This window comes from Sciurus vulgaris, assembly GCF_902686455.1.
Source record: "Sciurus vulgaris genome assembly, chromosome: 7".
Taxonomy (NCBI): Eukaryota; Metazoa; Chordata; class Mammalia; order Rodentia; family Sciuridae; genus Sciurus; species Sciurus vulgaris.
This window is the reverse complement of record NC_136467.1, coordinates 28,221,773-28,248,986: the sequence shown is the minus strand read 5'-3', so window position 1 is coordinate 28,248,986 and position 27,214 is coordinate 28,221,773. Positions and strand designations below refer to the sequence as shown.

At 37.3% G+C, this 27,214-nt stretch overlaps 1 protein-coding gene across 3 annotated transcripts in view; it reads right to left on the bottom strand.

The window, feature by feature from the left end:
• Nucleotides 1-26,486, bottom strand: part of IFNGR1 (interferon gamma receptor 1) — a 28,244-nt gene extending 1,758 nt beyond the window's left edge. Inside the window, exons 1-7 of one of the 3 annotated variants that reach the window (XM_079146235.1) lie at nt 26,296-26,431; nt 21,217-21,363; nt 17,571-17,685; nt 14,934-15,100; nt 13,250-13,422; nt 9,699-9,882; nt 843-964 (exon numbers count right to left, since the gene is read on the bottom strand). In XM_079146235.1, the coding sequence (XP_079002361.1) occupies nt 843-964; nt 9,699-9,882; nt 13,250-13,422; nt 14,934-15,100; nt 17,571-17,685; nt 21,217-21,289 (834 nt within the window). In that variant the 5' untranslated portion in view covers nt 21,290-21,363; nt 26,296-26,431. Of the gene's footprint in view, nt 1-842; nt 965-9,698; nt 9,883-13,249; nt 13,423-14,933; nt 15,101-17,570; nt 17,686-21,216; nt 21,364-22,191; nt 23,019-26,295 lie in introns of those variants that run through there. The other 2 variants (XM_079146234.1, XM_079146233.1) reach the window with 2 other exon arrangements.
• Between the last annotated feature and the right edge of the window lie 728 nt (nt 26,487-27,214).

Below are 27,214 nucleotides of genomic sequence, written 5' to 3'. Positions count from 1 at the left end.
GCTTAACTTCCCACTAAGGCTACATTATTTTTCACTTGCACACACCAGTTGTACTACTACTGGAATTATGGATCATCAGGTTTATTTTTCTTTCTCTAGGAGCTTAAAATGGCATATTGCAAGGTGTCTTTTTGCTTTATTCCTAGTAAGGATGACTATTATAATTCATATATGAATTGTCTAACTATTGATAAGTTTTATCCACTTTACTTCAAGGTAGTATTTAATTGCAAATTTCAATGTGCCCTTTGAACATTACAGGTATTATTCCTGTCATTTAAATGTCAAACTTTTTTGATAGTCTAATTTCTGGACTTTCTTCTACGTTTCAACAATAATCAAAAGCCAGGCTATCTGGACTCTGGGCCTTGGTACATATTGTCCCTTAATATCTGGATAACTCTTACTATCCTTCAAGACTGCTCAGATATCACTGCCTCTGAGAAAGCCACAACTAACTGCACCCCCAAAGCTGGCCAGCGTCCTCACTGGTTCCTCTGGAAGCCTGTCTTTGAACCTATCACACAGCACACCAATCATGTTCTCATCTCTTTTTCCCACTAGACTTTAAGCTCCTAACCAAACTTGTTTGTATTTTTATTCCAAGGATAAAAGCAGCACCTGGTGCACAGTAAAAAACATGCGATTCTGGATGTGTGGAGACTAAATACTTTTTAATGAAAAGTACTATATTAAAATAAATATAACAATCTTTGGCATGTAACATTCTGCTGAATGATGCTGAACATCATTCTACTTTACAAACAAAACTGAAGAAACCTTCCAAAAAGATTCAAGTTAACATTTTAGCATCTATAAAGAAAAATATTTAAACACATTACCAAGGACTTGGGTAACATTATGTTTTTCTTAAATGGATTCTTCTTAATATGACAACATGCACACACTGGGATAAATACTAGAAAGAGTATGAACGCAACAATAACTGGAATCCAAAGAGAATCTAAAGAAAGGGAAAAGTAAAACATTAGAATTAAGATGGAATATTGCTATTACATATCAAAAAGCCTCAGCCCTTTTCTTTAACAGACTTACACATGAGGTAATTAATATGGTCAGAGTTTTAAAGGACACTGGAACAGATCAGTCAGAATCTGAGTTAAACATTAGATATGCATCCTAGCACAGCAATTGATTCTTCCCAGTACTGCAATTCTTTCTGGGACTATACTGCCATGATAAAATGTAGTTAAAATAGTTTCCATACTGACTTCCTTACAGCCTCAAATATAGGGTGCTCCATGGGTTATTTCTGTTAAAAATGCAAAGGAAAGATTTATAAAATATCCCTTTTGAGAAATAAATTCTGGCTATGTTTATAACTTAACATAATTTAGACCTATTCCTCATAATTTTCTGTTATATGTGTTTACTTCAAGGCTATGGATACTTACAAAGACTCAGTTAAACATATACACACACAGGAGTACTGAACAGGAATAAAATTTCCTTGATTGCAAACCAGATATAAAGAGTAATAAAACATGGGAAAGATTTGGTTCAGAGCACACACCTCTATTAGCACCATTGTGTCCCTGTAATTCTGTTTTTTATTTTCACAGAGCAATCTTTTTTTTCCACTCTCTTCCCCTCTAAAAATTAACAGTACTCTACATGTTGTGGTGGTGTTTGGTTTCCTCCATGGCATTTTAGTAGTTTTAATTTCCATCCTACTTCTTTGGAATAGTAATTGTGAAAATTACTACTTAATGAATGCTTACATCATCCCTGTTATAGGATATGAAAAATTAAATCATTACAATAGTAAAATACAAAATAACAACATAATAAACACCAGTACTGTGTGAGAAGTCCCATGGAGGTCCATTTCAGAGTTCAGCCTTTTTTAAAAAAAGACAGATCTTGGGCATGTACATTATTTCAAATTCTGGGCACTAAGTAGAATTTTACCTTTCAAATAATATAACAGAAATTAGCATATGAACTACAGGGTTTTGAGTCACCAATTTGAAATCTTATAATGGCCTCAATTACTAGTAGTAAATTTTAGGTGTCTGTTCTAATACTTCAGCGTAGATTGTCATTCTTTAAAAGGATATTTGATAAAATTAGAGATGAAAAAGGAGATAGTCCAATTGACACCACAGAAACACAAAGGTTCAATAGAGATTACTATGAAAAACTAAGTGCTAACGAACTGGAAAAATCTGGAATCAACAGATATATTTCTGGACACACATGATCTATCAAAATTGAACTACAGGATCAGGACCAGATGGCTTCACTATTAAATTTGAACACATTTTTTAAAAAGAACTAATACTAGTTGTTTTCAAAGTATTCCAAAGAACTGAAAGAGAAGGAACCCTTACAAACAGTCTATTAAGCCAATAGTATCCTGTTACCAAAATCTGACAGGCCATAACATAAGAACAAAAAAATTATAGACCAATATCCCTGATGAACATATATGTAAAAATTCTTGAAATCCTAGCAGATCAAATTCATCAGCACATCAAAAAGATCCTTTAGCATGATCAAACTGGTTTCATCACAGGGTTGCCAGGATGGTCATTATATGTAAAACATTAACATAATATACCCTGTCCACAGTATAAAGGATAAAAGTCCTAAACATCTCAACAGATGTAGAAAAAGCATATGATAAAATTCAACATCTCTTCATGATAAGATCCCTACATGACCGGTATAGAAGACTGTACCTCAATATAATAAAGGCAAGTGCGCAGCCAACACCATACCAAATAGGGAAAAGTTAAAAGTATTTCCTCTAGGATCAATCAGGAACAAGATAAGGGTGTCTCACCACTCTTATTCAATTGAGTACTGAAAGGTCTAGCCTGAGAAATTAGGTTAGGGAAAGAAAGAAAAGGCATACAAACAGGAGGAAGTCAAATTATCCATGTTTGCAGGTGATATGATTCTATATTTAGAAAAAAGAGACTCCTTCAAATACTATATAAACTGATAAATGAATATGGTAAAATTGCAGGATACAAAATCAAAGTACAAAAATAAATAGTTTGTTTATATACAAATAAAGAATTTTCTGAGAAAGAAATTATGAATGCAATTCCATTTGCAACAGTTACACACAAATACCTGGGAATAAATTTAACCAAGAAAGTGCAAGACCTCTACATTGCAAATTAAGAAACACCAATGAAAGAAATTAAAGACACACAAAAAACAAAGACCTGGGTCATAGGTTGGGAGAATATTGTTAAAATGGCCACACTACCCAAAACAGTCTACAGAGTCAGTGCAATTTCTATCAAAATAGCAATAACATTCTTCACAGAAAAACAATTCTAAAATTCATATGGAAGCATGAAAGACCAAATAGCTAAAGCAATCTTGAGCAAAAAAAAACAAAGCTTGAGGCATCAAAATACCTGATTTCATGAAATACTATAAAGTCAGAGAAACCCAAACAGTATGATATTGACATAAAAACAGATACACAGACCAAAGGAACAGATACAGCTCCCAGAAATAAGTTTATGCATCTACAGTCAACTGATTTTTGACAAAGATGCCAAAACCATACATTAGAAAAGGATAGTTCTTCAATAAATGGTGCTAGAAAAACTCCATTTCCATATGCAGAAGGTTAAAACTTGACCTCTACCTCTCACCCTATATACAAATCAACTCAAAATAGATCAAAAACTGAAATTAACACCAGAAACTTAAAAATACTAAAATAGAACATGACAAATACTTCAAATATACTGGTACAGGCAATTATTTTCTGGGTAGGACCCCAAAAGCACAGGAAACAAAAACAAACATAAACAAATGGGATTACATCAAAGTGAAAAATGTCTGCATGGCAAGAGACAATGTACAGAATGGGAGAAAATAATTGTCAACTATTCATCTGACAAAGGATTAATATATAGAATAAATAAGGAACTCAAAAAACTTAACAAAAAATATGTAATCCAATTAAATGGGCAAATAATCTGAACAGACATTTCTCAAAAGAAATACTTATGGCCAACAAATAATATGAAAAAAGTTTAACATCATTAACTATCAGGAAAATGCAAATTAAAGCTACAATGAGATACCACCTTACCCCAGTGAGGATGGTTATGACCAGTGGAGAATATCATGCTAAGTGAAATAAGCCAAACCCAAAAAACCAAAGGCCGAATGTTTTCCCTGGTAAGTGGAGAATGATATATAATGGGGGTAGAGGGGTGGGAAATGAGAGAAGAATGGGGAACTTTAGAATATGTAGAAGGAAATGAGAGGAAGGTGGGTATGAAAAATCGTGGAATGAGACAGACATCATTACCCTGTGTATATGTATGATTACACGAGTGGTATGAATCTACATCATGCACAACCATAGAAACGAAATGATGTACCCCATTTGTGTACGATGAATAAAAATGCAGTCTGTAAAAAATTAAAAGATAAATAAAAACAAACAAACAAATACTAGTGAGTATGTGAAGAAAAAGGAATACACACACACACATATAAACAATACATTATATATACAATAGTAACATTTATACTATCGTATATACGTGTGTGTGTGTGTGTGTATATAATACATATACACTATTGGTAGGAATGCAAATTAGCATAGTCATTACAGAGAACAGTATGGTGGTTCCTTAAAAAAACTAAAAATAGATCTGCTAGATGACTTAGCTATCCTATTTCTAAATACATATCCAAAGGAAATGAAATCAACATACCAAAGAGATACCTACACTATTGTCTTTGTTCATTACACCACTATTCACAATGATTAAGATGGGGAATTAACCTAGGTGCCCATCACTAGATGAATGGATAAATAAAATGTGGTGTATATACACAGTAAAATATTATTCAGCCATAAAGAAGAATAAAATAATGTCTTGGAAGCAAAATGGATGGAATTGGAGGACATTATGTTAAATGGAACAAGCTAGACACAGAGTGACAAGTATAGCATAATCTCTTTCACATTTGGAAGCTTAAAAAAATTTCAACCTGAATGTAAAATAGTGATTAATAGAGGTCGGAGAGGGTGTGGGTGGATGGGGAAGGCAGATGATGGAAAGAGGGATTTGATTAGTGCCAGCTGTATTCATGTATGGCAACTGCACAATGAACCACATTAATATGAATAATTAATACATATTAATAAGAAAATAAAACTTAAGTCTTGATAGTGTGTACACAATGACTATTTTCAATGCCTATTCTGTAGTCATAAAGTTGGTTCATGATTCCTGTCAATCAGTAGGCTATATTTTTTAAGATAACTGCTCATATTAATTGAACAACCACAAAATAAGTCAAGCTTAAGGATGATATTTTTAGGGTATAATGGAGCATAGGGACTTATTTATCATAAGCAAAATATCTATTTTTTCCTGATTAATAAGTATAATTAGGATACATATTGATTATATTCTACTTCATGGAGTTACTGATATAACCACAGGTAGAAGAATTAAATCTCATCATTTAAAAACATTTAGGCAAGCACAATGGCAATATGCCTGTCCTAGCTACTTGGAAGGCTGAGGACTGCTCTGGCTGGAGACCAGTGTAGGCAACAGTGAGACCTCATTTCAAATAAATATATGTGTAAATATAAACATTTAATAAATTAGTGTACAGGTGTGTATGGTTTTAGAGGGCCATGATAATACAATTTTCAGTTTTTAGAGGGCTGGGGTGTGTCTCAGTGGCAGATTGGATATGCACCCCTTTTTAAAAATTTTGTTGGTGCCATTTTATGTCTATTGACTTGATATTGAAATGTGTTTTGTATTCGTATTAAAGAGTATTATAAATACTTTGCTATATTGGAACACTTTTTTTCTTTTCAATTGTTTTTCATTTTTCCCTATGAAAAATTATATTGTCTTTGTTAAAAAAGAAAAAGACATTTGTATTATAAAATTTTAATACACTATTAAGCCTATGAAATACATTCTTTTTTTATTGTAAACAAATGGGATACATCTTGTTTCTCTGTTTATATTTGAAGTAGAGGCATACCATTTGTGTAATCATACATTTATCTAGGGTAATAGTTTTTGATTCATTCTGTTATTTTTTCATTCCCCCCACTCCTCCCACCCTTCTTTTCCCTCAATACAATCCCTCCTTCCTCCATTCTTGCCTCCTCCCACCCCCCATTATGTGTCATCATCCGCTTATCAGCGAGATCATTCATCCTTTGGTTTTTTGAGATTGGCTTATCTCACTTAGCCTATGAAATACATCCTAAAAAATACCCTGAAGAAAATATATATATACACATACATAAAGACAGTCATCAAAGCTTGATTTATCATAGCAAAAACCTGTAAATAAAATTAAAAGACCTAAAATTAAGGAACATTAAATAAAAAGAATATACTATATGATGAAATATTCTATAGACATTACAAAATATTCAGGAAGTATGTGAAATAAAATATGTTTAAAAATATATGGTTAAAATCTATACTCCAACTCAATAGAAAATATTGAAGACACTGACAAATTTTTAGAGACATATGATCCTTCCAATCTGAATGAGAAGGACATACACAATTTAAACAGATCAATTTCAAACACTGAAATAGAAGATGCCATCAAAAGCCTACAAACCAAGAAAAGCCTGGGACCAGATGGATTCTCGGCTGAGTTCTGCAAGACCTTCAAAGAACTAATACCAATCCTCCTCAAGGTATTCCAGGAAATAGAAAAGGAGGGAACCCTTCCAAACTCATTCTATGTAGCTAGTATCACCCTGATACCAAACCAGACAAAGACACATGAAGGAAAGAAAATTTTAGACCAATATTCCTGATGAATATAGATGCAAAAATTCTTAACAAAGTTCTGGCAAATCACATAAAAAACATATTAAAAAGATAGTACACCATGATCAAGTGGGGTTCATCCCAGGGATGCAAAATTGGTTTAACATCCGGAAGTCAATAAACATAATTCATCACATCAATAGGCTTAAAAAGTTAAGAATCATATGATTATTTCAATAGATGCTGAGAAAGCATTTGATAAAATACAGCACCCCTTTATGCTCAAAACACTAGAGAAAACAGGGATGGTAGGAATATACCTCAACATTGTAAAGGCTATCCATGCTAAGCCCACAGCCAACATCATTCTAAATGGAGAAAAACTGAAAGTATTCCCTCTGAAAACTGGAACAAGACAGAGATGCCCTCTTTCACCACTTCTATTCAACACTGTCCTTGAAACACTAGCCAGAGCAATTAGACAGACCAAAGAAATTAAAGGGATATGAATAGGAAAAGAAGAACTCAAACTATCACTGTTTGCTGATGACAAGATTCTACATTTAAAGGATTCAAAAAACTCCATTAGAAAACTTCTAGAACTAATAAATGAATTCAACAAAACAGCAGAATATAAAATTAACACACATAAATCTAATGCATTTCTATTTATAAGTGATAAATCCTCTGAAAGAGAAATTAGAAAAACTATTCACAATGGCCTCAAAAAAAAAAAAAATAAAATACTTGGGAATCAATCTAACAAAATAGTTGAAAGACCTCTACAATGAAAACTAGAGAACACTAAAGAAAGAAATTAAAGAAAACCTTAGAAGATGGAAAGGTCTCTCATGTTCTTGGATAGGCAGAATTAATATTATCAAAATGGCCATACTTCCAAAGGGACTATACAGATTTAATGCAATTTGAATTAAAATCCCAATGACATTCCTCATAGAAATAGAGAAAGCAATCATGAAATTCATCTGGAAGAACAAAAGACCCAGAATAGCCAAAGCAATTCTGGGCAGGAAGAGTGAGGCAGGAGGTATCACAATACCAAAGCTTAAACTCTACTATAGAGCAATAGTAACAAAACCAATATGGTATTGGCACCAAAATAGACAGGTAGACCCATGGAACAGAATAGAAGACACCGGGACAAATCCACATAAGTATGGTTACCTCATACTAGACAAAGGTGCCAAAAACATACAATGGGGAAAAGACAGCCTCTTCAACAAATGGTGCTGGGAAAACTGGAAATCCATATGCAGTAAAATGAAATTAAACCTCTGATCTCTCACCCTGCACAAAACTCAACTCAAAATGGATGAAGGATCTAGGAATTAGACCAGAGACCCTGCACCAAATAGAAGAAAAAATCTACCGGAATCTTCACCATGTTGGCTTAGGACCAAACTTCCTTAACAAGACTCCTAAAGTGCAAGAAATGAAAGGAAGGATCAATAAATGGGATGGATTCAAACTAAAAAGCTTTTTCTCAGCAAAGGAAACAATCAATAATGTGAAAAGAGACTATAGAGCGGGAGAAAATCTTTTCCACGTGCATTTCAGATAGAGCATTAATCTCCAAAATTTATAAAGAACTTACAAAACTTTATACCAAAAATACAAAGAACCTAATCAGTAAATGGGCTAAGAAACTGGGTGGACATTTTAGAGAACAAGATGTACAGGCCACCAACATCTCTAGTAATTAAAGAAATGCAAATTAAAATCACCCTAAGATTTCAACTCACTACAATTTGAATGGCTATTATCAAGAATACAAGCAATAATAAATGTTGGCATGGATGTGGGGAAAAAGGCACACTCATACATTGCTGGTGGAGTTGCAAATTGGTGCAGCCACTCTGGAAAGCAGTGTGGAGATTCCTCAGAAAACTTGGAATGACCCACCATTTGACCCAGTTATCCCATTCCTCAGTTTATACCCAAAGGACTTAAAATCAGCATCCTACAGTGACACAACACATCAATTTTTTTAGCAGCTCAATTCACAATAGCTAGATTGTGGAACCAACCTAGATGCCTTTCAATAGATGAATGGATAAAGAAACTGTGGTATATATACACAATGGAATATTATTGAGCCATAAAGAAGAATAAAATTATGGCATTTGTAGGTAAATGGATGGAACTGGAGAATATCACGCTAAGTGAAATAGGCCAACCCCCAAAAAACCAAAGGCCAAATGTTTTTCTAATAAGTGGATGATGATACATAAAGGGAGTGGGGGACATAGGAGTTAAGAGAAGAATGGAGGAACTTTAGAATATGTAGAAGGTACTGAGAGGAGGGGACGGGGGTATAAAAGATGTTGGAATGAGACAAACATGATTATCTTTGTACTCGTATGATTACATGAATGGTGTGAATCTACATTGTGTACAAAAAGTTGTACCCATTTGTGTACAATGAATCAAAATGCAGTCTTTAAAAATAAAAAAAAATACCTAAAAAAATATGGTTAAGGCAGTACAAAAAATTATATATTTATTATGCTATAATCATGGCTACAAAGAAAAACAGAATGGAAAGAAAACACTCAACTCTGAACTCTTTGGATAGCAGGACTATGGATAATTGTGTTTTCTTCTGGCTTTTTATATTTTATAAATTATCCATAATGAACATTTGAAATATAGACATTTATGCATATAATTTTACATATTATTTTTTTATTTTTTTCTTTCTTGGGTCAAAAGGCTTTCCAAATTAGTACTTTCTATATTTTAATGGCTGAGAAATTGTCTTATTTTTAATTTTGAGTGTCTCTGAGGAATTATTAAATATCTTTAAAAGAGATTTGTAGAAACTGCAAATAAATTTGTCTCTTTTCACATTACCATATTTTAGTTATCACCCTTTTTATTTAGAAAAAAATGGCAAGAACTTACCTTTTATGCTGTTATTGAAAATGGTTATACAAACTTCTTTGGACTCTTCCACTGTAAATCCCCACATGCTTGAGACTCCTGCTGAAACACAGTACTCGGAATTCAGGGAAGACACAGGAATACTCAACTGGCACAGTGTCTCGTTACAGTCATCTTCTGTCTCTACACGTTTTGTATCTACCATCTGTATGGGGAAAAATACAATGAAAATGCCTGGCTTCTTCATCTACACAAAAATCACCATAGTTATCTTCATCACACACCTAAAGAAAACATTACATGATGAATATCAAATATGTCTGAAAATAGTTTTCATATCAAATCATAAATCATAGGAATGATAAGTTTAAAAACTTGAGCAGGAATGTTCATCATTAGTTGTTAAACCAACAAATGTTCATTTGTCCCACTGCTGGAGTGCTAGAAACTTAGCTGGCTGAGAGAGAATGGTGATTATAGGAAGTATAATAAAGGTGTTACAGGAAGGCTGCAGGATCTCTGAGCAGTGATACATAGAAATGACTGAAGCAATCCCTCCTTCTTCCTCTTTCATTCAACTTGTGTGTGGACCACTTGTGCTTGAGCCTGAAGACATGAAGGTAGTGCTGTGGTTTGGGCTAAGCGTCACCCATGGGGTCATGTGTTAAAGAATAGGTTCCCAGGGTGGGAACTGGGAAGTGCTGTGGACCTTTAAGAGATGGGACTTTTAAGACCTCCCTATGGGAGGTCACTAGGTCATTGGGGCATATCCTTGAAAGGGACGGAGAGACTCCAGTGCATTCTCTCTGCTCTGGTATGAGATATAATCACTTGGACTGTGAATGTAGTTGAGTCATAGAGTTCTTGCCTAGAAGGTGGGAGACCCTGTGTTCAATCTCCAGTACTACCAAGAAAGAAAAAAAGGGGAAGCAAAAAGAAGAGACGCAATCACGTAATCACTTGCTTGCTCCTACATGTGCTCCCACTGTGAGGTGCTGCCATCTACTGCCTTCATCGGAATGAGCTGATGCATGCCTTTGAACCTCAAAACAGGGAACTAAATAAAACTTCTCTCTTTACAAGTTAGCTGTCTCTGGTATTTTGCTGTACTAACATGAAGCTGACTATTCTAAGTAGGCACAGTGGTGACTATTACAATTTGGATCTGGATGCCCCCCAAAAGCTCATGTGTTGAAGAGTTGGTCCCTAATGAAGCAATGCTCAGAGGTGGGGCGTTGGGAAGAGGTGACTGGATCATGAGGCTTCTGACTTCATCAGTGGATTAATCCCTTGATGCATTAATAATTTCATGACATTACTGGGAGGTGGTGGAAACGTTAGGAGGTGGTGCCTAATTGGTGGAAACAGGTCACTGGGGGCATGACCTGGAAGGGCATTCCTTGTCTGTGGCCCCTTCCTCTCTCTTTCCACTTCCTGGTTGCCATAGGTGAACAGCTTTTCTCCACCCTTCTGCCCTTCCACCATGATGTTCTCCATTGCTGTAGGTATAAAAAAAGCAACTGAGCCAGCTAACCATGAACTGAAATCCTTGAAACCATGAGCCAAAATAAATCTTTCCTCCTTTAAACTGTTTTTCGCAAGCATTTGTTAAGTTGGTGCAAAGCTAACTACCACAAAAAATTGGTACCAAGAGTGGGAATACTGCTGTGACTACACCTGACCATGTAGTTCAATAACCTAATTTGGGAAAGTTAGAAGATGCAGGATAGAGAAGCCTTAGAATGTTGTAAGAAGCTTAATGGACAATTCTGGAGTGAGCTCAAAAGACCAGATTGCTGACAGAATGCTGACACAAAAACTGTTCATGAGGTTTCAAACTGGAATGAGGGCTTGATGGGAAAGGTCATTCATGTTACATTCTGGCAAAGAACTTGTCTACATTTTGTCCATGTCCTGCGACTGTGTAAGGCTGAATTAAAAGGTGATGGACTGATTAATATGGTGGAGGAAATTTCAAGGCACAAAGCATTCAGGCGTGGCATGGGTTTTGCTTGCTGCCTTTAGTTAGGTTTACAATGAGAATTGAAAGCAAAAAAATAGCAGAAAGATTAGAAAAATTTGCAGTTTAGCCAAAAAAAGCTATTGGGAACTAGGAAGATGTGGCTGTTGAAGAAATTAGCACCACTGAAGAGAAGCCAAGTATTATGCATAGAGATAATACAAAAGAAGCCCTGAAGATATCTCAGGCTCAGGGTATAAACGTGAAAACTTTTTGAGGTGTGTGAAAGTCTGCTTTAAGAAGAGAGTGCTGGAACACCCAGATCATATCCTACAGGTCTCCCAGGAAGTTGTATCCCTAGAATTCTTTTCGCTATGCTCATATACCCAGAGACTCATAGGCTAATGTAGCCATCCATGGTCCAGGGGTGCCTGGTTACTGTTCCTACATGTGGCAGACCTTAGCATTGACCACATGGTGCTGGTTTTACCAGGAATGTAAAATGCAAGAGTTAGAGAGTCATGTAGGCTTTCACTGAGGTTTCAAAGGAAGGCCTGAGAAGCCAGGCCTGGGTATCAGGTTAGGAATCCCTGCAGGAAGCTCCTGGAAGTGTGACTCATTAAGAAAAGTCAAAGCAGCAATGGAGACCCCAGAAAGTTAGTGATGCCAGGAATGTGGAATGTCTGCTGAGGAAAGCTGCAGGCAGAAGCAAAAAACAAACCTAAGGGAGGTATAGGGACTGCAACCAGCAAGGTCATAGGGATGGGCTGTCAAAATAATGTAATTATATCCTCACAGTTGTACTGTTGACTTTTCTTCCAAAAAAATGTAAATGATCCTGCCAGGCTCAGTGGCATGCATCTATAATTCCAGTAACTCAGGAGGCTGAGGCAGGAAGATTCCAAGTTCCAAGTCAGTCTTAGTGACTTAGTAAGAGTCTGACTCAAAATAAAAAGAACCAGTTCTGGAGATTATTAGCTCAGTGGTAAGGCACCCTTGGGTTCAATCCCCAGCACACACACACACACACACACACACACACACACACAAAGAAGGAAAGAAATAAAGAAAAAAATCCTCATGTTACCAATACAGAAATAAAGGTTAAGAGTAAAATTCTAGATTAGGGCCATGCTGCTAAATGGGGCAGAGAAAACCTAAATGTACACATCTGGTCAGTGTTAGTAATTAACTCCATACTACTTCCTTTTAATAGCATTTTTATATATATATATATATATATATATATACATCTGACACACAGTAGATCCTTGAAAAGTCTGACACACAGATAGTATGTATCAGATGAAAAAGCCAAGAACCCAGGAATATATATATATATATATATATATATATATATATATATATATTTGTTTGTTTTTTTTTTGGGTGCTGGGGATCGAACCCAGGGCCTTGTGCTTACAAGGCAAGCACTCTACCGACTGAGCTATCTCCCCAGTCCCTACATATATTTTGTTTAACCCAAATTCATGGTTTATGAGTCTTGGCTGAAATTCATAAGCATTCCACTTTCATTATACTATACATAGAAATGACTTGTGCTAACTACAGAATAATTTTCATTTTGAAAAGATGAAATAGAAACACATACCTCACTTCCATTAATCTTCACATGTACAATGTACTCCAATGGGTAACAACCAATTTCATCATCATATAGAGTCACCCACTTTCTCCCCCTTATAAAAATTAAAGGATGAAATATGTCAATAATGATGTGCTCTTCCTTCTTTCTGATATCTAATTTAGGTGGCCCAATCTTTCCTGGAGGAGAGAGGGAAAGTATAATTACTACTAGGAACTTTCTGGTGCCTTTCAAAATTACCAAAATCAGTCAACAAACCTACTCTTCTTTGTTTTCTTTTTCTAAAGTAGGACCACATTCGAACTACTCCACAAAGATCCAGAAGGTATTCCAAATATCCTTCATAAAAAATATTTAATAAATCTCAGGCAAACTTCTCTTTATCCAAACTTCTCTTTATCAGTTTAATTTTACTTTTATCTCTAGAGAAATACAATTAGTTATGAAAGTTGGTTTAAAACAAACAAAACAAAACCTTGCCATAATAGAAGCTCTATTAAGTACAAAAATTTTTTCCTGTTTCTGTAAATTAAGAAATCTGGTTTTTAAATCTGGAATTTCAAATCTGGAATTTGAGTTATTTTTTTCTTACAAAACTCTCTTTAACTCCACAAGTGTCTAGCATGAAAGCGCTAGGAAGGCTCTATAAAAGTTTGCTAATAATGATTCATTGTGAAAATCATAACTAGACATTTAACTACTCATCAAATATTTCCTGTATCTTTGATGTTTGGGACTTGGTTGGTGAATACCCTTCCCATGCTGACTGTGTACCTACTATGTGCCAGGCAAGTCTGGTTTTACGCCAGTGTATCTCAGGGTACGGCATACTTACTGACACATAGTAAGATCCTTGAAAAGTCTGACACACAGATAGTATGTATCAGATGGAAAAGCCAAGAACTCTGAGAACTTAAATAGTTAAAGAACAAGCAAAGGAAGTGCCTGTGGAAGAACCCCAGACAGCACAATTGAAAAAGCAGAAACGGAATCAAAGCAGTGGAGAGCACTGACGGCCATAACCAAGCACAGGAGCCGAACAGGAAAAGAAGTGAAGGTAGAAGAAAAGGAACCAAAGGATAAGAACACCAGGGAAGAGCCAAGTGACTCAGGCTTCTTTTACCTGGGAGTGAGGATATGATTGCCAAGGTGAGATGTCGTAGTCAGAAAACAGGAAATGGCAATTTGGGTTGACAGCAAAGACCACATATCCTATAGGAGTAGGATGCTGAAGAGTGAAAATCATGGGGGATCGGCGAGATTAAGTCTTAAAATTTTTAGAGTATTAAGTTAGGATTTAAATTCCCATAAGGCATTAAGGACTTAAGGTGGCTAGGAAGAAGGAGCGCCACATGCCAAAGTCCTCAGGGAATGTAACTCTGAAATGAATTACAGAGAAGATGGGGGCCAGGCGTGGAGTTGGTAGAGTACAGCTGGACAGCACTGATCCAGAAATGGAGGCAGGAGAAACTTAATGGTTTTGAAGTTGTAAAGTGATAGGTGTATCAGCCCTATTTTGTGGGGCATGGGAGAAAAGGATGTTACTGATTCTCTGAATTCCTCCAAATGTTTCCCTGGCATTGTGATCATTTTTAGCAACTACTAATAAAGGCAAACATACACAGAAGACATGTGTGAGTATTTTCAAATGTAAAATTTACACATTTACACAAGTATACTTTCTGCTCACCTTGTTGGCACAAATTAAATTCTTTTGACTCTGCATAGACAGATTCTTTTTGTCCAATCCTAGCTTTAACTCTAGCCCAGAAAGATTCAGATATATCATAAACTTGTTTAGCAATTTCACAATTATGATCAGAAATATTGGTGCAGGCATCAATCCATCCTTTGTTCCTAAAATGAAAAGGAATAAAGAAACACAAAAGTAACTTTTATTTTTGTCACATAGACTTAAACCATCTCTGTGTTCTGCTTTTCATTTACAGTACAGATTGAGTAGAAAGAGTTTATAGAACAGAACAGAGAAGCCAAAGTAGGAAGCCCCTACTCTTTAGTTAGAACTACATGTCCAGCATCCTTAATCCAAAAAATCCAACCTCTAAAACGCTCCCAAATCCAAAACTTTTTGAATGCCAACTTGATGCCACAAGAGGAAAATTCCACACCATGGAACTTTTTTTCATGAATATTATTATTAAAACATTATATTAATCAATCTCAGGCAAGAAGTTATCTGATCCAAACCTCTCTTTAGCTTCAGGCTATGTGCACAAGGTGTATATGAAATACTGATAAATTTCATATTTAGACTTGGTCCCTTACCCAAGATAAGTCATTATGTATATACAAATACTCCAAAAATCTGAAAAAAATCAGAAATATGAAATACTTCTTCTTCCAAGCACTTGACATAGGGATAGTCAACCTGTACATACTATAAATTCCTTTACAATAAAGAGGCTCCACTCAAAATTCAATAACTGTACAAACATGATACATCTAGGTTTTTAAAATCTGCTTTTTACTCAACTCTAGATTCCAATGATTTAGATGCTTAAAAGTGACTCAATTACAAAAGTGAGCACATCACAAAGCCTCTTAACATTTTTTTAAAATTTATGCCTTTCTAGTAACAAATGCATATACCATAGGAAGTAAAATGACATCTTAACAATTAGCTTCATTTGTTATGCCTTAAAATCTTGGAAGTTATTATCCATAGAAGAGCTCTGCATTTCTTCACTAATGCTATTATTAACAACAATATAAACATGGGGTTTCCGATTTCAATATGTTATGTTCTTATTCATATTGCAGTTCAAAGAATCCCATCTTTGAGCCATGAGAAACTATTCAAGGTGGCTCCTGGATCTTTTGGACACATCTCCAACATTTTAAAAAGAAATCCTTCTGTCACAGGAAGACTTTCTAGTTACCTTATACTTTCCCTGGCTTAGCACTGGAATCAGCATTTCTCCAGTGAAGAAACAGATGGAAGTTTTTTCCTGTCTACTTCCATGACATTATTACTGTCCCCTCCAACCGGTAGCCAATTTCACTGGCCTCAGATTTTCAGTTCCTCTATTTTTAATCAAAATTAATACCTAAAAAATATTTAGTCTCTTTTTTTTAACCAAAAAAGAGTAAACTATATATACTTTATGAAACTTAATTTCTTTTGACAATGTATCCTAGGAATCACTGTATGTAAGTTCATGGAAATTTTCTTCATATTCTTATTTAAATCTATAAAGCATTCCATGTTTTGATGAATGATCATTTGTACCATAATCTCCTATACATGAGTGACATCTTTAAACTATATTCTTTAAAGTGTATTTTAAAGGTAAGTTCCTAATGTGGGATCATCAAATCAAAAAGCAGGCACGTGGGCCAAGGGGGTGAAGCTTGGTGGTGTAGTACTTGCCTAGCCCTGAGTGAGGCCTTGAGTTTGATCCCCAGAGCCAGGATGGATGAATAAATGAATAAATATATAAACAAATAACTAAATAAATAAAGTTTTATAAATACCGACAGATTCTTCTCACATAGCCAGACTGCATTCATGTCAGTAATGTATAAGAGTATTCCCCAATCTTCAGAGTGTTTTTAAACGTTTGGATTTTTTGTCAATCTAGTATACATGGAACTAGCAAATCTTGTAAAAGTTATGAACTTTGCATCTACCACAGAAATAGCGGATACAATCAACTGGTGCTAAAATACTTGTGGATTTATGTGGAACGGGATATTTATGTCCTCATAAAGTTTCTCCCCACAGACTATTTACTTAAAAGAACTTGTGCAATGGATAAATCTGAGGGCTAACACCTTAGTCAAAATGATGAAGCCACACGTCACCACTAAGAAGTGTTTTGTACCGTGGATACAAATTTTGCTTTTGATGGGCATCAGACGTTTAACCTTAAATCATGAAGGAAAAAAATAAGACTAATCCACATTGAAGTGGTTCTTCCAATTTGGGATCACATGAGCCGTGACTATTTATTCTGAGACAATAATGCTAAAATAACTGTCAAGGTGGCATTCTCCCCTGCTTATAATAATCACAATAAATTTAGCTGTGCTTTGTTAACAATACTCTTTGATTTATCAAGATACCAGAGAGAAAAAAAAATCTCAGAAGTTAGTTAGCTTTGCTTCTGTACTTTAATATTGGCAGGAAGGAAAAGCAAGAAGCAGGAAATATTCAACAAAGGACTAATTTGTATCCTTAGCATTCCAGACATCATCAAGCAGTTCAAGAAATTCCCCAGACAGGAAGGATGGATGATGTTAGGAGAAGGCAGAGAGTGACAGAATGTGCAAGGACTTGAATAAAAAGGGTAAGAGCAACACTCACCTGTAGTTCTTCACCTGGACAGTAAAAACAGGGGTCTGTGGCATGGTTTGGTACTCCCAATGCAGAACAGCGTTCATATTATAGGCCGTAATTGTAATATTGGTTGGTATAGGCACTGTAAGAGATTCAAAAAGTTAAATGGACAACAGTAAGAAATTAACATTATCGTCGGAAATCCTTATTGTGAGAAGTCATGTTAGTCAAATATGCACATTTGAAGAAAAAAATCAAAATACCTAGGATACAAACATCTTACTTAAGAGTAAGTTTCTGGAAATTTATTTTATTGAAAAATGTACAGAAGAGTTCTACTACATTTGAAACTGTGGAAACACCATTGTGATATAAGGGAAACACACACATGGTATAAGGCAATATATTTCCATAACACGTTAGGACATTTATTAAATAAATGCACTGCTTATTGTAATGATAATTCTTATTGCACTTAATCACTAGAATTTTTGTTATATGATACCATGGATTGTAATCAATGTCTAGAGAAGAACTGGCTACATGTGGGATGGCCAATTTCATTCTAAAATGACACCAGGTTCTCAACCCTACACCCAGTACTCATGCTTTTTAACACCATTTCAATAGCACAGGAGCAGGTGCCCAAAGGTTGAAAGACCACTGACCATACCAGTTCCATCAACATTTGCTTTCTGGTGTGGAGGTTTTTAACAAAATATACCCAACATTTCTTTTTGCCTTTATTCTTTTAAGCCATTTTAGAAAAAACTTGTTGGCAAGATTTGAGTCACATGGGAGAAGAGGTGGATGGCATAAAGTTATGGTTTAGATATTAGGTATTCCCCAAAAGCTCATGTGTGAAATAAAGTTTAGGGGTAGAATGATTGGTTTTGAGAACCTTAACCCAATCAGTGAATTAATCTCCTGATAGGGATTAACTGGATGGTAACTGTAGTGAGGTAGAGTGTGGCTAGAGGAAATGGGTCATTAGAGGTATGTATTTTCTATCTGGTGAGTGCAGCTCTCTCTCTGTTTCTCCTTCCTGGTATAATGTCTTGAGCTGCTTTCCCTCACCAACTCTTCTGCCATGATGTTCTGCTTTACCTCAAGCCTTGAGGAATGGAGCCTGAAGCCTCTGAAACCAAATATGAGCCCCCAAATAAACTTTTCCTCCTCTAAAATTGTTCTTGTCAGATCTTTCAGTCACAGTAGTGAAAGAGTTACTAAAACAGACAAAGTCAGTGATGTGACCCGAAGTGAAGATTATTCCATCCTACCTAGCTGGGAAACTATTAAACATGATTACTCATATCTAATTTCCAAATTACCTACCAATGTAGTCTAACAATTTGTGCCAAAAGGTTGAGACTGTAAAGTCATAATGGGATGGGGAGTTATTGTACAGATGCAAATATACTGAACTCTTAACTTGACCTTTCTGAGGTCAGTAAGCAGATACCCACAAATTTTCTACTATGTTTCCTGAAACATTGCTGATGGCTGTTGGCACCTATCAACTTTGGTTCTCTAAGCAACTTCCTTGTAGGCAAGCCCAAAAGCACTGCTCTTGCCGTATTTAGCCCTGGCTCCTCTTTTGGTTTTGGTAGAACGCCCATGGCTTATACATAGCAGGGAATTCCCAGGCTTCCTTAGGAGGATTTTTTCCTTCTTATGGTATGTTTGCATCTAATTTCCTTGTCCCTTTTTTTTTTTTTTTTTTCCTTCAGTGGTGCTAGGGATTGAACCCAGGGCCTTAATACCTGGGAGGCAAGCACTCTACCAACTGAGCTACATCCCCAGCCCTGCATCTAATTTCCTAGTCTTTTTATAATCCATGGTTTTGGTACAAATAAAAGTCAATCTCCCTTCCTCTGATCAAGTCAACATTAACATCAAATATCATACAAATAATTATGTTTGTAACTAGATAAGAGAGATGTTAAACAAATACATAATGAACTGAGCTTTCGTCAGAAGCCAGTAAGAGATTTTAGCATCTTTTGCCTCTTGAGCAGCTGACAATTTTCAAACCATCAGGTCCTGGTTTCTTTTTACTAGTCCTTTCAACAATTAATCTGTCCAGGATCACATTTTAGGTAAGAAGCAAGAACAAACAGATGACACTGTCAGTACTGTGCCTGGAATCCTCCTGAGCTAGATCACACACCTCATCAGGCACATTTTCTACTTTTGTTACTGAAGGCAAAGTAGCTAAGTTTTCTGCCACTACATAGCAAGACTCTCCCTCCAGTTTCCAACAAGTCTTTTGTTTCCTTTTAAGTCCCTCATATTACTTATTCCCAATAGAAATGACTTCAAAACTATAAATATTCAATCTGAAATTTCTGTTTTGAGGAAAGGCTCATAGAAGTCCATCCAAATCCTTTAAAAATCAAAGTACATTTGTACTTGGGGAGGGGGGGAGGTAACTGAATAATACATTACAAAAGCACAAACAACAGTAGACTAGGGCAGCATTAGATTAGTTTTTAATGTGAATCACACCATGTTTCCCATAATTGAAGTAAAATCTAAACATGGTTACAGGACAAGGATTTCACATAGATTTCAAAAGTAATCAAGATGAACAGGTGGTAGGAGGAAGAAGTTTCAGTGGGTTACAACAGACAGAAATTACTACTAAAGGTGAAGTTTCTGAATATTTAGATCAAAAGATATAACCTGTGGTTTTGATGCTACCAGAAGAGAAATCATGTGGTTATTAGACATTGCCTTTGTTAGTTTGGTAAAATAACGTGACAACAGACAGGAGTAGTTTTCTTCTCAAGTTTCCAAATTTTGTAACCAATGTTTAAGTTGCTATATATTCAGATTAAAATAATGAAGACTTATTAAAAACTTTTATTCATAATATACTTACATTGATTAAATAAAAATATATAGAGAGAAACAAAAAGAGTATTATTACCTATGGGGTTTCAGGAAAGATTTTGATAAAATGATTTCATGAAATAAAATTAAATGATCTTACAGATTTTCCAATTTCTTGAAAATGCCCAGATAGATAATTGTGATAATTCTGTATACACACTGTTTTCAGAAACAGGGTCAGAATTATTTTGCATGCTGTCTACAATGCTATTCAGGATAAACTTTAGTCATTTTAAGGTCTAATTCCACAAATTCCTCCAGAACTCAAAGTTGAGGATTGAACAAAATCAATCACAGGAGAGAAGCATCAGGTTTTCATTTCACTTTAATTACAATGTAGGGAAACCAAGGAGCTCTGGTTAGAGCCAACTGTTTTCTGGGAAAATTGCTAAGCAAGATGAGACAGGATATGAAAGGCGAGCAAGTGAGAGAACAGATAAGACTGGTGAAGATCAGGAGTGATGGAGCAGGGCCAATGATAGGGCAATAGGAATGTCACAAGAGACCACAAAACAGCAGCCAGAACAGCTCTGCAATAATTGCTGGTCCATGTAGGGTGGAAGGGTTGGCAGAGTACAGACACCTACACATTAGTTTGAGGACAATAGCAACTTTCTTGGTGTGGACAGGTAATAGGAATAAGTGTTGCTGCCATCTGTGCTCCACCCGATAACTGCTGAAAACAACTGTGCTGTTTTTGAAAGAGGGACCACCTGGGGAGTTTATTACCCACTGTGACACACTAGTGTATAAAGTTTTATAAAGGATGCATACCCACCTGAAATGGAGTCACAGACTCTCAAGACATCATTGACAATCTCCTTACTAACCTCTCCATGGGAAGAACACATTGAGAAGCATGCAGAAGGATAAAGGGGCCAGTAATTCCATGGATTTTTTGGATTCTAAGTCATCTGATAGTATACTTCAAAAACAAATCCTCCAAATTACATCTGGGCCTTTCTCTGAATGAACATTTCTTAGAACAAAATCTCACAACTTCCTAGTTAAAGATAAAGGGCCATGGGTATTTTTCATAAAGGTTTCTTTTGCACTGCAAACTCAGAACTGGCATGGGAATTGAGACTGGATAAATGCAATATATTAAGTCAAGGTTTTTGTTATTTGTGTCGGAAAAATATTACATCTACAATCTACTTCCTCAGTGGCTTCATAGTGCTCATAAGATGGCTATTTTTCTTCATGTTTTCCAATTTTTATCTTAGCAAGGAGCAGCATCCCCTTGATTTAAGTTGAAAAAGGACATTTTGGGAATTCTCATACATATTTCAGGTGTTCATAAAAATTTTTTATTTGAAACATCTCCACAGTTTTGGGTTTTGGACGCAATCATATATTGATTACTTTGTGAAACTAATGGAAAAACAGACCACTTTCTACTTCCATTATTATCTTGTACCTTCAGAGAAAGTGGCAAAACTAATGGCTCAGTGACCTTCTATATACTAGCTCCTCAGCTGGGTCAGGATCCCTATCACCTCAGAAGTCTTCTCTTCTCTTGGATTTCAAGTTCTATTCTGGTTTATCTCATACTCTGTTAAAATGTGGAGCCCAGAAGTGATGCAACAGATGTCAATAAAATACTTTTCTCTCTCTCTCTACCTGTGCACATCAAATAGTGGTTTACAATGAACTTGTAATTAGTTAGCCCTTCTATCCTCTCATCTGTTTTTCACTCAAACCACCAAGTTAGGGCTTACCCAGTTAATACCTGTTCAGCTAACTTTCTGACCTGAAATTCAAGATCTTGTTCTTGTCGGTTTCTTTTTCTTTTTTCTTTTTTCTTTTTTTTTTTTAAGAGACAAGGTTTCACTGTGTTGCCCAGACTGGTCCCAAAATCTTAAGTTCAAGTGATCCTCCTGCTTTAGCCTCCAGAGCAGCTGAGACCACTGGCAGGTGCCACTGCAACCAGCTTACCGTTCTTCCTATTGATCTAATTTCATCTAGCTGGGTTTGGCCCAGCATGAAATCAGATTGGACAGAATAATCTAGTCCATGAAGAAGGTCATTTCTGAAAACGAATTCCCTTTTGGACTAGTTTATTCCAAGTTGAGAAACTGAAAAAACCAAACAGATCTTTCAGCCTATGAAAAACAGGAAAAAGGTAGTAGATGAGATGCTGAGGGTATTTTCAGTGTCTCAAACTGATCTGGAAAATTCTGTTTTTAAAAGCCAATATAGTTTCTCATATATAACTAAAACAATTTAATATTTAAAAATATACTTTTTGAAATAATGATGTACAATATCAAATGATAATTGCCTATATATAGTAAACATTGACTAAAGGACATATAATGTGCTCAACTTTTCTCTGCATTTGCTCATATAAACCCCACAACCTACGAGGGATGTAATATTATGACACATATCTTACCAATTAAAAAATAGGGCATAGAGAGGTTTTATAAAGACTTGAAAATGTTCAAGGTTTTGTTCAATTTTTTTTTTTTTTTTTGATACTGGGAATTGAACTCAGGGGTATTTGACCACTGAGCCACATCCCCAGCCCTATTTTGTTTGTATTTTATTTAGAGACAGGGTCTGCTTAGTGCCGTGCTTTTGCTGAGGCTGGCTTTGAACTAGTGATCTTCCAGCCTCAGCCTCCCGAGTCGCTGGGATTACAGGTGTGTGCCACTGTGCCAAGCAGTTTGTTCATTTTTATTAAACATCCTTGTGATTATTTAATAAGATAAAGAACAGTTTCCATATATAAAGAGGGATTAAGATTATTTTCTTATGACTTTAAAAGCATTTATTTCAAGTAATGTTGCCTGGTTTTATTTCACTATCACAATTAAATGATGGTCACTCCAACACTTGAACAATGTATTATAATAAATCATTTCTACAGAATGGACAAGATTGAAACATGTAGGTAGGATTCAGATTACTAAGTAATGGGATAATCTAAAAGACAACCCTTTAATAAGACCATTAGAAGTAAACCAACTCCTTTCTGTCAAGAAAACACTTCATTCTGGTTTAAACTCATTCTGATTCTTTGTCCATTTTAAATGAAATCATTAATTATTCAACTTTGTAAAATAACTGCACTGTTGCTGTGTGCTGTCAAATTCTGTAAGACAGCTCTTTGAAATTATTTTTCTCTTTTATTCTTTACGTTTTCCTTTAGAGAGGACCAAAATGTGTTTATCTCTCAAAGTCTATGAATTGTGAATCTGAAAAAAATGAAAAAGAAAATGTAGTACCTTGTATAATAAATAACTAAAATGTATTACGGTATTTTGAATCTCTGAAATAAGGAAAAATAGAATCTAAAGAAAATAAGAAATCTGAACACTACCCAAACAGAGTTACACGTGGACTGTAGACCAAATACAGCTACTGGCAAGACTTAGAAATTAAGAGCCAGAAGCAGAGGTCATTGTGGGTCTTCCTCCTATACTCTGGAGATTCTGCATTTTAAAAGCATAGGGAACACAATTAAATTTAGAGAAATGTACAGAAAAATCTAAAGAAAAGTACTGAAAATGTACTACAAAATGGCAGGGGTTGCCTGTGGTGGGGGTGCTCACCAACTCTTGTGTTTATGAAATTCTACAGTACAGAGGCTGAAGATCTTCCTACAGGAAGCAGGAAGGCAGCGCACTCCAGGGCAGACTCTGAAGACGTGCAAATTTTGCAGTCACAAGGGACCCCATTCTCAGAAGGAACCTAAATTCAGAAGGGGTTGGCACTTGGTTTAATGCTCTGTCCCAGTCAGGAATCTAAGTCATCCACCTCTCTGCCCACATCCAGTCAGTCAAGTGTCTTACTGATTCTGCCTTAATGCTACTTCTCTTCTCCATTTACATTACCATTTCTCATTGACTCTTCCCCAGACTTAAGCATCAGCTTCCTAATGGGCCTCTTTCATTTGAACCTACCCCCAAACTATTTTATAAGATGACTGGCCTTTCTAACTGACAGATCTAATCCTGCATAAAATCATTCCCTTTTGAAAATAATCAGTGGCTTCCCACTGACTTCAGCCAGGAATAGTGTGCATATTATTTTGTTGGCTCAATACCTGTACTTCTTTCAAGAATACCAAGTCTCTTCTTCTGAGAACTCCCAAGCCCCACCTACTTTTGCACTGTCCTTCCCACATGAGCTGGCACCTGAAAGCTGGGAAAATCAGAGCCTTCCCCTAAGATTTTGTTAGGATGGAAGAAGCTACAAGCCATCAGTATCAGCATACATTCTTGCCAAGAAATAAGAAATGGCAAGTTCAAGCAGTTTGAGTTCCTGGTTCAAGTTTCCAAAGGCTCTGCTGGCATCTCTAATTTTCTGTCCTTGCTTGGATTCTATGAGCCGATAAATTTCTCTTTTTGGTAGTTAGCCAAAGTTACATTTCTATCCCTTGCTGTTACACATGACAAGGTATTTCATTAATTGGTTCTCACCTCCCCAACTATTCTACCTCCCCTTGGATCTTCACACAGAGCCTATGATAAAATGTTTATTGCTTCATTAATTCAACATGCTGTTTCACACCTATGCCTATGCACAAACAGGTCTGTCTGCACCTCCAATTCTAAGGTTGGGTTCACCTTCTCTGTGAAGTCATTGACTTTACTGAACAGAACCTGATAACCCTATCTTGCTTTCTCATAACCATACGTAAATTCAAGGTCTTGTTACAATGTACTGTAACTGCCCACAAGGATGACTAACTTGCCCTAGTAATGATATTTGGCAGGTTGGTTAAGAACGTGGACTCTGGAGCCAAGCAAATAAAGACAACCTCTATGCCAGCTGGGCAGATCTCTGTGCTTTAATTACTCACCCATAAAAGGGGATACAAAGAGCACCTACTTTATAAGGTTGCTGCAAAAATGAGATGTGTTAGGTGCTTACAAGAGTGCCCACCCTTTAATAACTGCTAGCTATGGTGAACATGATCCTTGAAAAGACAAACTGTGTAACCAAGACTTGTCTTCCCAGAACTTGGAACCATGTCTGTCTTAAGGAACATCTGAGTATTTATTTGTTTGACTTCTGAAGAGCAAGCCAAAGAAGGGATAGATATGAATGGCACACACCTAACAGAAACTCAAGGAAGAAGTCATAATACAAAGGCTCAGGCCCAGAGTTACAAGGGTGAGGAGGTTGGCCCTCCTTTTGCCTTCCAGGCAGATACTAACTGGAAGATGCAGAGACGCTCAAGACTGGTGGCTGAGTGCTGATTGAAAAAAAAAGTTTACTGATTTCAGTGGGAGCTCTTAATTACAATTACTGTGAGCTTCAGGAAATCTATTTTCTGCCTGTTTCCTGGGAAATGTCGATAAGCAGGCAGAAAGAAAATGCTCCGAGGACCTGAGCTATGCGAAGAGACCGGGTGCCTGACAAACCCGCTAATAAGTGCACGGCTCCATTACTTTCACACTTAGAAAATCGACAAGTTGCAACCAATAATAAATCTAAGCCGGTGATAAGGAGTTGTGGCACACACTGAGAACAAAGTTACATAAGCCACGAGCGGTGGGCACAATGTCAACTGCCGGACCGGAAAATCACTTGTTGAAAAACAGGCTAAAAGAATCCGAGAAAAAGGGAGGCGTGTTTTGTTGTATTGGCAAGGATGGAAGAGGCTAAAATGAAACGTGTAAACCGCAGGGACCCCCGCGTTGCCACCCTGCTGCTGCCACCCCAGGGCCGGATGGCCAGGTGGTCCGGGGACCCCGAGACCCCGGTTCGGGGTAGCAGGCAAGCGCTGCAGCGAAGAACTGGTGGCGGCCCGACCAGGCGGAGCTTCCCCGCCGGGGCGGCTCCTGCCCTCCCACGTCCCCGCCAGCTCCACCCGGCAGCGGCTCAGCCGCAGCGACAGTACCCGAGAACTGCTCTGGATCCGCGGTGCTCATCTCAGCCCTGCTCCCGGCCTGCACCATAAGGACCAGGAGGACGAGGAAAGTCATGCTGCCAATGCCGGCCTCGGGGTCCAGCCAGCACCAACTGACCGCGGCTCGCCGAGCTGCCCCTCCGGCCTCTGCCTCTCGTCACTTCCGCTGTCAAGTACTCGCAGGAGGCGGGGCCAGGAAGAAGAGGCGGGGCGCGGATGCGGAATGGGGCGGGAGGGGGCGGGGCTGAGGAGGGAGCGGGATCCAAACCCTGACGCGGAGGCCTTGCTTGGACTAGGAGACCCGCCGGGTAGGCCGAGAGAGGCGGGGCGTGGGGGAGGAAGTGGGGCCATGGCGGGGCGGGGCCTGGACCTTGACTCCATTGCCAGGCGCGACCTGGAGAACCCGCGTGGGCGGGCCGGCGGGAGGCGGGGCCAGCACTCCAGGCGGGACGGGGACCGGATGGCTGGGTGTGGGCTGGAGGCGGGACTAGATCCCCGAGGGGCGGGCGCACGCGAAGCCCCATGTCCTGGGCGCGGAGTCAGATCTAAGCCCAGGGATACGTGAGGAACTTGGGGCCAAAGGTTATCTTCTTTCAGCTTGACTCCCATCTTCCGCAATCCTTCTTCCTGTTTGCGTAGCGTCCTGGGGTTGCAGAACTTTGCCTTTGCCCACAGCGTGACTATGATTATTTAACCCCGTTAGCCCTCGCCATCTAGGCCTCTTGGCGCCTGAGAAGTTAGAACAGAAAGATCCCTTAGAGACTTTTTCCAATCCCGGCAGTTTCGTTTGAGGTATCTGTGGCTTCGCTAATGATGTGGTTTGTGCAAGCTCCCACAAGCCAACTTGAGTGGGCTTAACCAAGAACTACTTTATTCTTGGAGTAAAAACAACTTGCATACCTTTTTAGCT